General features: G+C 34.3%; 1 protein-coding gene across 9 annotated transcripts in view; it reads left to right on the forward strand.

Annotated features, from left to right (window-relative positions):
* LOC145307377 (uncharacterized) overlaps positions 1-12,328 on the forward strand; it is a 449,599-nt gene that overhangs the window by 75,792 nt on the left and 361,479 nt on the right. For 3 of the 9 annotated variants that reach the window (XM_080149793.1, XM_080149792.1, XM_080149794.1), the window contains one exon: positions 278-329. The exons of 3 other annotated variants lie outside the window; for them this stretch is intronic. In XM_080149793.1, coding sequence (XP_080005919.1) covers positions 278-329 — 52 coding nt within the window. Of the gene's footprint in view, positions 1-277; positions 330-956; positions 1,581-3,171; positions 3,259-12,328 lie in introns of those variants that run through there. 3 more of the 9 variants (XM_080149790.1, XM_080149791.1, XM_080149789.1) reach the window with 3 other exon arrangements.

Genomic DNA, 12,328 nt, shown 5'->3' on the forward strand with positions numbered 1-12,328 from the left:
CTTTATCGTATTCATCCGAAACTGATGAAAATCCGTTGGAATAGAACCAGTTCTCATCCATATGAAGAACCTATGTCTAGTATTGTATTATATTTTTTTTCTACGAATATTATATAACAATGTACAATCTTAAGATTAAAACCAGTTTTTCTAGCCCATGCCTTCAGCATCCCAGGGTCAATAAAACTGGTTTCAATCATATAATTTTACATTCTATATCCGTGGAAAGCTGTTATAATATGATGCGAGAAATAATTATTAAAACTGATTTATTTAGGTTTAGGTATGGATGCTAACTTGGGACAGTCTGGAGCTGGAAATAATCGTCCAGGAATTGCATACTACTATTTTTAAAATCGAAGCTTTTCTATAATTAGGGGTGTCTGTCCGTCCGTAACGAATTTTTTTTTATAACTTAGGCATCCGATTGATCTGGTATATTAATTCCCTGGACAACAAAGTATAACGTTATAAGCGAAGCAACTCTGTAATCAAGTCCTAAAAATGTAAGTATGTCCATAAACATTATCCTGTATCAAGCAGTTTTTCAACAAATTTACTTACAATTTTGGTTATTAATATTCTGATTATTCAGTTCTGACACTATACAAATGTTAATGTCCGTTTGTCCTACCGTTGCAGTGCTTCGCTTTTATGGATGTTGTCATCCTTGTTTTAGAAAGTTTTGTCCGTCTGTTAGACGTTAAGGGGTATTAGGTTTTTGATCACAATAGTCCCCAAAGTTTTCTTATTTGTTGGCTTAACAACTTTGATGATTCTTTATTTTTTATTGTTTGGTTTATTAAGATAAGTGTCCAAAGGGGTTTCCACCAATAGGTAATTGATAATTGTCAAAAGGATAATTTTGTGAATTATCATTGGGATGTACGTCAATTAATCGTTCATTGTCTTATCCTTTTAGATCTCAAAGATTAAATTATGTAATCTATTTTTTTAGGAACTGGCCCAATGATTGGAAATATGGGTCGCCCTATGGGGGGATTTTCATCCTCTATGGGTCGACCTTCACCCCAAATGGGTGGATCTTCCAACCACATGGGACGTCCTACATCCTCCCTGGGTCTGGACAGACCTTCATCCCACATGGGGGGACTTTCACCCCAAATGGGGGGACCTACATCTCAAATGAGTCGTCCTAATCCCCAAATGGGTCGCCCTAATCTCCAAATGGGACGGCCTAATCCCCAAATGGGGGGACCTACTGGAATGGGACGCCCTCCAACATTTTCCATGGACAACTTCGGGGGCAACAATAGACCAAACCCAATGGGAAACAAAAACGGACCCTCCTCTCCCAACATTGGGGGTGGTCCAAACGGACCCAACTCAAATTTTAGAGGACCCAGCCCACCAAATGGTGGTGGGGCTGCCACGATGAGGCCGCCCAGTTTCGCCATGGATAACAAAATGGGTCCGAATTCACCATTTGGGGGCAACATGTCGTCAAGACCCCCGATGCAGTTAGGAGGAGGAAACCGCCCCATGGGTATCCAAATGGGTGGAGGCATGAGGGGCGGAGCTGGAGGCATGATGGGTGGAGCTTTCCCCCTGAAATAGAGGTGTGTTTTTGTTTGTATGGTAGGTAAAGAATAAAGATGCTCTATAATTAAGATATATGTCTATACAGTTGATTATTATTAATCAAGGAAAAGGTAATGATATTCTGACAAACAATTCTAAAGGAAAAATACCGCTCAACCCCCTTTTCCTCCCCCCTTCTTACCCACTTCTCTTTGATTACATTAAAAACAATATATGTACCACCACATACTTAAAAGGTTTCGTGATTTTTTTCTGTAGAATTGATTGTTAGAATAGCTACCCCTGATTATTAATACTTAGATCTTACACCAGATTAATATGTACTGTAATAAAGTGATACTTTAAGCTGGCTAATATAATAATCCACCCGTTTACCCCGTTCCCTCCTTTGCTGCTGACCAATGAGTGATGTCAATGTTAGCAATTTAAATTGATGACAATTTTTCCCCTGTCATAATATCCACGTATATCCTACAGGGTGTTTCAAGAGAAACAATATTTTTAAAAACTTAATTATGCACAGAAAATAAAATAATTATATGAAATGCTTTATATATATTTGGAAAACCTGTTCTTGGTCAAATATTTAATAGTTATTTCTCGCATCGTATTATAAACGGCTTTCCGCGGATATTGAATGTACAATTATGAAATTAAAACCAGTTTTTTTAGCCCCGAGGTGCCGAAGGCACGGGTTAAAAAATCTGGTTTTAATCTTATGATTGTACATTTCTATATTCGTAGAAAGCGGTTTATAATACGATGCTAGACATAGTTTTTTCGTATGGATTAGAACCTGTTCCTATCCACCGGATTCTAATAAATACGAGAAAAATGATTATAATGCCATAAAAATGTCTTTCCAAAGGCCTTAGTTTTTAAGATTTATGGATTTAAAGGGGGTGCAAAATGCGCAAATTTTTACAATTCTAATTGCGTGGCTTGTGTTAATAGTAGAAGAATATTATGCATACTATTAGAATCGTCATAAACTCTAGTTTTTGGATATATAAGAACCATTCCTGTGCTACGTATAGTACAGGAGCTACGTGGTAGAATGTTCCAACTTACTAAAATAATTTTTAACTTTTTCTAACATTTTTCAACGTAGCTCCTAATCTACAAATTGCACAAAAATGATACTTATCTATAATACAAAGTACAAAATGATGTCTGTCTGTCCATCTGTCTGTCTGTCTGTCTGAAGCTTAAAATCTCAGTAACCACTGATCCAAATGGGCTCTACTCTTCAGGGAATATACCTACTGGTCCTGGAATGGTTTTAAGCTATTTTCTTGGGATGTGGGACACCCCTAACCCCCAAACAAAAAAAATTCTTAAAACTAAAATTTTCAAAATTGAAAAACAAAAACTTAGAGGATTTTACCAAAATTTCTTAAGTTATGAAAAATTAGGTTGATCAAACCTCTTGGGGTGAAGCCCCTAGAGGCTAGGGGCGAAGCAGTTAGTATTTTCAAAAACTAGTGTTTATTACGATTCTAACGTTTTACTCATGGCTTGTTTAAATCTCTTATTTTTTTTCATTTTAATATCCGTGGAAATCTGTCTATAATACGATGCGATAAATAACTATTTTTTTTTTTTCAGATGATTTGGATGTTGGATGATTTTTATACGAGTGAATTGTTGAACATTTTATAATATGTAAAATATAAATATATATTTAATTTAATATATTTTTTATTTTATAAAGCGAAGCTTTTCTATAATTAGGGTCAGTCCGTTTGTAATAGCTCGTTTCGTTAGTTTAGACATGATAGAATTGTCCTGTCGTTTTCAAACCTTGCATATTATAATGGTTGTATGTCTGATAAATTCTAATATATAAAGTAGTAAGCTCTTTTTGTCTGTAGCGAAGGATCTCTCTTACTGGTGAACTGATATGGTCCTCTTTTACAGGAAGCTACTTATAGGTATTGGGATTGTTTTAGGCTATTTTATTTTTTTAAAAGTCTGGGTAGGTATGGTTTTAGGCTATTTTTTATGCTTTTCCATATTCCTAAGATATAGAGCCCCTAGTCGCTAGTATGTTATATGTTATTAACCTATATTGACGACAAATTTCCACTGTAATAATATCCACGTTATTTCTACTTGTATCTACGCCCCCTAAAGGCCTCTAGTGGCATTTTGAATGTTTGTTTTTTTTCAAGAAATAATACGTTAGGTACCTATATATATGTTGCGTTCAAGTCTACACGTAAAAAAAAATCTTTTGTGTAATTGCTCTTGGGAGGGTTGTGGTACCCTCCCCCAAAATAGTTATAAACCTTCCCAGGACGTATGAGAAGCTACCCTGTTAAGGAGAACTCTATCAGTTCATCGGTTTGGTACAAACACACAGCCTGTTTAGTATAATATATCCATTAATGTTAAGTTTTTGATATTAGAAATATTTATTGTATCGTATTATAGACAGCTTTACGCAGATATTAAAATGAACCTTTCAAGATTCCAACCAGTTTTGTTAGACCCCCCGAAGGCCTGAGCTAATCAAGCTTACAATAATCTGATGCAAAATATGAATTTTCGGTATGGCTGAGAACCGGTTCTAATCCTTCGGATATAAATCTGTCTCGAAGCCATATACTGGGAAAAAGGTTACACTAGTACCCAAAGTTTTATAACTAAGTTCTCTTATTTGATAGCTTAATAACTTTGGAAACTGTTAATGAACTTTTATTGGTTGGTTTTTTTTTAAGTTGAGTGTCTACAGAAGGGTTAATTTTGTGTAACATCATTGGGCATTTACAATAATTTATCGGCCATTTGTTGAGAACTGATTAAATACAGGATATTGTTTAAGGACATACTTACATTTTTAGGACTTTATTACAGAGATGCTTCGTTTATAGCATTATATTTTGTTGTCTCATATTCTCATAGGTCCCGAGAAGGTTTATAACTATTTTTGGGGAGGGTACCACCACCACCCTCCCAAGAGAAATCACAAAAACGTAGAGACTTGGACGCAACATAGAAAAACAACATTTAAAGTGCACCTAGAGGCCTTTAGGTGCATAGTGACTCGTATCCTAAAAAGCGGATGAGGAAATTACGTTTCTAAATAGACACATATTTCTATGTATAAACATTTGGATTTAAAATGAAGAATTAAATATTTTAGGAAATAAATCTACCAAAACTTTTTATGAAAAATCTTTGAAATATTTTTGGTTGTTCTGGCATAAAATGTGTTGCTCTATATGGAATACTTAAATCTTTTACGTTGGGATATCTTGGTTCTCTTTACTTTTTATGAAGGTAAAATATTAAAATAACTAGCGTCTACGCCGCCCTAGAGGCCTCTAGTGGCACTTTAAATGTTTTTTTTAATAATACAATACCTTTCAAGTCTCTACGATACCTTGCTATGTTGCGTTCAAGTCTCTATAGTTTATAGGTAAAAACAAGGATGACAACATCCATAAAAGCGAAACACTGAAACGGACATTAACACTTATATAGTGTCAGAACTGAATAATCAGAATTTAAATGTAGAAGAGTCGAAGCAAAATTGTAAGTAAATTTGTTGAAAAACTGCTTAATACAGGATAATGTATATGGACGTACTTACATTTTTAGGACTTTATTATAGAGTTGCTTCGCTTATAACATTATACTTTGTTGTCCCATGAATCAACATACCAAAAATCAGATCAATCGGATGATTAGATCACATAAAAATTTGTCGTTAAAAAATTTAAAAAATCAACACGTTTAAAATGGACGTACGGACATTCTTGTAATGATTATAGAGTTGCTACGCTTTCTAAATCGTACCTAACTCCTATAAGAATCATCATGCAAAGTTTGAAAACGATAGGACAATTCTAACATGCCTAAATTAACGAAAAGAGCTATCTGTTACGTACGGACGGACCGACCCTAATTATAGAAAAGCTGCGCTTTAAAAAAATTCTTTTTTTGTAATTTCTCTTGAGAGGGTGGTGGTACCCTCCCCCTAAATAATTATAAACCTTCCCGGGACCTATGAGAAGCTGCCCTGTAAAGGAGAATCATATCGATTCAGCGCGGTTAGCGAGATCCGTCGGTACAAACATACACACAAACAGACATCATGTTACTGTAGTATAAGGATTGGTGTATTTCCTTGAAAATTGTCTAGTCGAGAAATAAAACCCTGAGAATAGTTATTTCTTTTATCGTATTATAGACCGCTTTCCGCGGATATAGAATGTACAATTATAAGATTAAAACCAGTTTTTTTAGCCCTTTAAGTGTTAATGTTCGTTGGTCCTACTGTTTTAGAGCTTCGCTTTTATGAATGTTGTCATCCTTGTTTCTTAGTGTTTGGACCCTAGTAGTCATAGAATAGCCTTGACCTGCCGTCTCATGGGAGCTACTCTTTATTACCTCACCCTTACTCGTCGAGTATGGCAGGTGTCCCAAATTACAGTTGACTCAACACCTTTGGGTTCTTTTATTGAATTTATTTGTTGGTTGGTTCATTAAGTCAAATGTCTAAATGTTTCTACCACTATTAATTGTAATCTACAGGTAATTATGTATAGTTATTAACTATATAAAAATTAAAACTAGTTTTTTTAGCCCCGAGGTGCCGAAGGAAAGCCGCGGAAAGCCGTTTATAATACTCTTTAATAAGTTGGATTTAGCAAGTGGAGTAACTTCTTACCATGGGACATAATTGTTCTTGTTTACACTCAAATAATAGTTATTTCTCGCATCGTATTATAAACGGCTTTCCGCGGATATAGAAAGTACCACGGGGCTAAAAAACTGGTTTTAATCTTATAATTGTACATTTTTATATTCGTAGAAAGCTGGATATAATACGATGCTAGACATAGTTTTTTCGTATGGATGAGAACCGGTTCCTATCCACCGGATTCGAATGAATACGAGAAAAAAAATGTAGATATTCAATTATGAAATACATTTCCAGCTTGGCTGGCTTCGAAACCGATAATATCCGCTGGATTCGAACCGTAACTCAGCCACTATGAAAAATCATGTATAGCACCACGTATTATAGACAATTTTTTTTACTGTTAAAAAAAGAAAATTTAAAATAAATACCAGTTTTGGTAAACCGTTTCTTCAGTCCCTTGAGGCTAACCAAACTGGTTTTAATCTTATAATTGTTCATTTTAATATCCGCAGAGATCTGACTCTAAAACGATGCGATTAATAACTATGTATCATCATTGGGGATTAACATTAATTTATCGGCCATTATCACATCCCTGCATTTTCACATGTGAAGAGAGAGAGGGGGAGAGAGGGGACAATAGGCTGGTTATTACACTAGTCCCCAAAGTTTTATGACAACGTTTTCTTATTCACGTGAGGTTAACAACTTTGGGGACTTTTAATGAATTTTGATTGGTTGGTTTATTAAGTTGAGTGTTCAATTGTTTCAACCACAAATTTTATTCTACAGAAGGGGTTATTTTGTTTATAATCATTGGGGATGTACAACAATTTATCGGCCATTGTCACAATTGTCCCCTCTCTCTCTCTCTCTCTCTCTCTCTCTCTCTCTCTCTCTCTCTCTCTCTCTCTCTCTCTCTCTCTCTCTCTCTTTCTTTCTCTCTCTCTCTCTCTCTTTCTCTCTCTCTCTCTTTCTCCCTCTCTCTCTCTCTTTCTCTCTCTCTCTCTCTCTTTCTCTCTCTCTCTCTTTCTCCCTCTCTCTCTCTCTTTCTCTCTCTCTCTCTCTCTCTCTCTCTCTCTCTCTTTCTCTCTCTTTCTCTCTCTTTCTCTCTCTCTCTTTCTCTCTCTCACTCTCTCTCTCTCGCTCTCTCTCTTTTTCTCTCTCTTTCTCTCTCTCTCTCTCCCTTTCTTTCTCTCTCTCTCTCTCTCTCTCTCTCTCTCTCTCTCTCTCTCTCTCTCTCTCTCTCTCTCTCTCTCTCTCTCTTTCTCTCTCTCTCTCTCTCTCTCTCTCTCTCTCTCTCTCTCTCTCTCTCTTTCTCTCTCTCTCTCTCTCTCAACAGGTATATTCACTGAAGAGCAGAATCTAATCGGTTCAGTGGTTACTGAGATCTTAAGCTTCAGACAGACATATACAGTGTTCTACTTTGTATTATAGATTATCCATCTATGATATTAAATCTATTACATTAATTTTGCAGACGAAACTTCAATAGTGGTCAGCTATATTTGAATTGCCGAATGTGTACACAGTTTCCTCGGTGTTTCCTCATCCTATCTCAATATTTACTACTAGCTAAAACGCTTCTAACTTTCAAAATTTAGATTTTTTTGAAGTTTGAAGCTTTTTTAGCTAGTAGTAAATATTGAGATAGGATGAGGAAACTGTGTACACGTTCGGAAATTCAAATTCAGTTCATCTCAATAGAAGACATCTTTGCTTTCCTAACACAATTCTTTGTTAAAATTATGCATAGATCAGAATTTCAAAAAAGTAAAAGTTCTTTACAGGGTTCTAAAGGGATAAGGATAAGGGTCGATAAATTTATGTACCTCCCCCCCCCCCCCCCGATTTTTATACACAAAATTACCTCTTCTGTGAATTACAAATAGTGGTTGAAACGTTTGGACACATCAAATTTCAATTAAAGTCTCCAAAGTTGTAAAGCCAACGAATCAGAAAACGTTTTTATAAAACTTTGGGGACTAGAGTAATATACAGCCCATTGTCCCCTCTCTTTTTGATCCCAGTATGTCTGTACCAAAGGATCTTGCTAATAGGTCCTGGAAAGGTTTTACAGCTATTAAAAGGAAAAAATATTAGATTATTTTCATGGAAAATTGTCTGTAATACGATGCTAAAAATGTTTTATAGTTAATTATCATATTATATTATAGACAGCTTTCCGCGGATAATAAGCGGCTAGTATGGCTGAGAACCGGCTCAAATCCAGCGGATATTAATCGGTTTCGAAGCCCCATACTGGAATTAAAAATATTATTATTTACGGATTATTTCTGATAATAATAAATGTTTTGTCTATGTCGCGGCCTCCGTTCTGGCTTTTGGAGAAATTATGTTTAGACAAAATTACCCCAAAATTGTTGGCAATTTAACGGGATATGACAATATGAGATTAATAAAAGTTTACCCCCAATTATGATAAATAAAACTACATTTTTTAATTGTTAAAATTATTGGTTAAAAATTTGGAAACAGGGAAATTTTAGTTATACTTTAACATGGGGAAGAAAAAATAAGAGAATTTTTGGCTATTTTGGCTTTCTTTCCTTCCTACTCTCTCTTCCCCTCTCTCTCACTCTCTACCCTCTCTCTCTCTCTCTCTCTCTCTCTCTCTCTCTCCCTCTCTCTCTCTCTCAAAATATTGTTTTTAAGGAAATTCCTTCGAAGTTAAAAAAGTTATTTAACTTTCTTTCTTACTAAATATTTGTTTAGTCGAGTCATCTTTTTTTACTTTGAGTACCCAAACTAGTGAATTCCAGTACCCAAAGTAGTGTTTATAACAATGAACAAGAGCTTTATATACCAACAATTGTTAATTATTATTATATAAAACTTTGGGTACTAGTATAATTTATGAAAGTTAAATATGTATTTGAAAATTAACTCATTTATTAATTGCGTTGTTTCTTTGATAGATAGATAGATAGATAGATAGATAGATAGACAGATAGATAGACAGATAGATAGACAGTTAGATAGACAGATAGATAGTCAGATAGACAGACAGACAGTCAATAATGTTTCTTAGTGATTTATATTGTGTTGTTTCTTGTTTAAATGGATAAGACAATGGCCGATAAATTAATCCCCACATTAATCGAATAGTTCTCTTTAATTGTTATAAACTTTGGGTACCAGTATGATTTAGATAGACATATAGATAGACAGAAGACAGATAGATAGACAGATAGAAAGACAGATAGATAGACAGATAGATAGACAGATAGATAGACAGATAGATAGACAGATAGATAGACAGATAGATAGACAGATAGATAGACAGATAGATAGAGAGATAGATAGTCAGATAGATAGACAAAGAGGTAGACAAATAGATAGATAAATAGATAGACTGATAGACAGACAGATAGACAAATAGATAGTCAGATAGATAGACAGACAGATAGACGGATATATAAATAGACAAATAGATAGTCAGATAGACAGACAGATAGACGACCAGATAGATAGATAGACAGATAGATACATGGAAGAATAGACTGATAAATAGACAGACAGACAGATAGACGGACATATAGATAGATAGTCAGATAGATAGACAGAAAGACAGACATATAGATAGACAAATAGATAAACAGATAGATAGATAGACAGACATATACATATAGACAGATAGATAGACAGACGGACATATAGATAGACAGATAGATGGATAGATAGACAGACAGATAGACGGACATATAGATAGACAGATAGATAGTTAGATAGATAGACAGATTGATAGACATATAGACAGATAGATAGACATATAGACAGATAGACAGACAGACAGACATATAGACAGATAGATAGACATATAGATACATGTATAGATAGACATATAGACAGATACCTAGATAGATAGACACAGTCAATTTATGTTTCTTAGTGATTTATATTGTGGGATAAGACAATGGTCGATAAATTGAATATACATACCCCAAAATAATCAAATAGTCCTCTTTAATTGTTATAAAACTTTGGGTACTAGTATCACTTAGATAGACCTATAGCTAGATAGACAAAGAGGTAGATAGATAGATAGACAGAAGACAGATAGATAGACAGATAGATAGATGGATAGATAGACAGACAGACATATAGACAGATAGATAGACAGAAGACAGGTAGATAGACAGATAGATAGATGGATAGATAGACAGACAGACATATAGACAGATAGATAGACATATAGACAGATAGATGGATAGATAGACAGACATATAGATAGACAGACATATAGATAGATAGATAGACATATAGATAGACAGATAGATAGATATTGGGCTGTTTATTAAACTAGTGCCCCCAAAATTTTATAATAAAGTTTTCTTATTCGTTAGCTTAACAACTTTGGGGACTTTAATATAATTTTAAACTACTAGTTAATTGTAAACTAAAAAGAAGGGGTTATTTTGTGTATCATCATTGGGGATGTATATAAATTTATCGGCCATTGTCATGTCCCTTTAGATCCTACATATTAAAAGATAGAAAGATGCATACCTAGTTAAAAAGACGTAGATAGATCACATAGATAGATAGTTAGAAAGTTATATCACATAAATAGATAGATATCACTTAGATAGATAGATATTAATAAAGATATGGATAGATAGATAGTTGGAAAGATAAATAAAATGGATAGATAGTTAGAAAAATATATAGGTAGATAGATAGTTATAAAGATATATAGATAGATAGTTAGAAAGAAAGATAGATAGATAGCTATATCACACAGATAGATAGATAGTTAGAAAGATAGATAGATTGACTACAATTTAAAACATTTTTATCATCATTATATAAAAGTAACAGGATCTCTGTCTGTCTGTACCAAAGGATCTCACTAACTGCTGAACCGATATGGTTCTTCTTTATAATGTAGCTTCTCATAGGTCCTGGGAAGGTTTATAACTATTTTTGGGGAGGGAATTTCCCCCCTCCTCCAATTCATATATTTATATACTTCATTATTTAAAGACTGCGTCCAGGGCATTCGAAATGACATATAAATAGCCTGAAACCATAATTGGACCTATGTAATGCTTCCATAAAATAGAGAACTCAATCGGTTATTGAAATCTTAAGCTACAGACAAAAAAAAATCTCACTATTTGATATAAATATAGGATAGATATGTTTTGTTTAAATGTTAAATCCAATTATATAAAATAGTAAGGTTTTTTTTTGTCTGTAGCGAAGGATCTCGCTAACCGATATGGTTCTCCTTTACAATGTACCCTCATATAGGTCCTCGGAAGGTATTCCACCCCCCAAAAAAATATATAAAGGGTGATTACTATGATTATTAGGCACAATAGTTTTAAGACATTATTGGCTGCGCCCTTAGCAACCTGGGGATTCGAAATGACATATAAATAGCCTAAAACTTTAACTGGACCTATTTAAAGCTTCCATAAAATTAAGAACCCATATGGGTATAGTACCTAGTTATTGAAATCTTAAGCTACAGACAAAAAATCTTACTACAGTAGATTCGTAATGGTAGGGAATGACGTAGAAAAATAGCCTGAAACCATAACTGGAACTATATGAAGATTCCATAAAATTGAGAACTCAATCGGTTATTGAAATTTAAGCTACAGACGAAAAAATCTCACTATTTAATATAAATATAGGATAGGCTATTATATAAAGTAGTGAGGTTTTTTTCTCCGTAGCGAAGGATCTTGCTAACCGATATGGTTTTCCTTAACAATGTAGCCTAATATAAGGTCCTCGGAAAGTATTCCACCCCCCAAAAAATATATATATTACTTTCGTTTTTTTGGCAGTGCTCTTAGCAACCTGGGGATTCGAAATGACAAAGAAATAGCCTAAAACCATAACTGGACCTATGTAAAGCTTCCATAAAATTAAGAACCTATATGGGTAATAGTATAGTACCTAGTTATCGAAATCTTAAGCTACAGACACAAAATCTTAATACAGGGGATTCTAAATGACATAGATATAGCCTAAAACCATCTCTGACCCCCCCCCCCCTGTAAAGATTCTATAAAATTAAGAACCCATATGGGTATAGTACCTAGTTATCGAAATCTTAAGCTACAGACAAAAAAT

The sequence above is a fragment of the Acartia tonsa genome, chromosome 15 (assembly GCF_053477335.1).
Source record: "Acartia tonsa isolate MP-2025a chromosome 15, ASM5347733v1, whole genome shotgun sequence".
NCBI lineage: Eukaryota > Metazoa > Arthropoda > Copepoda > Calanoida > Acartiidae > Acartia > Acartia tonsa.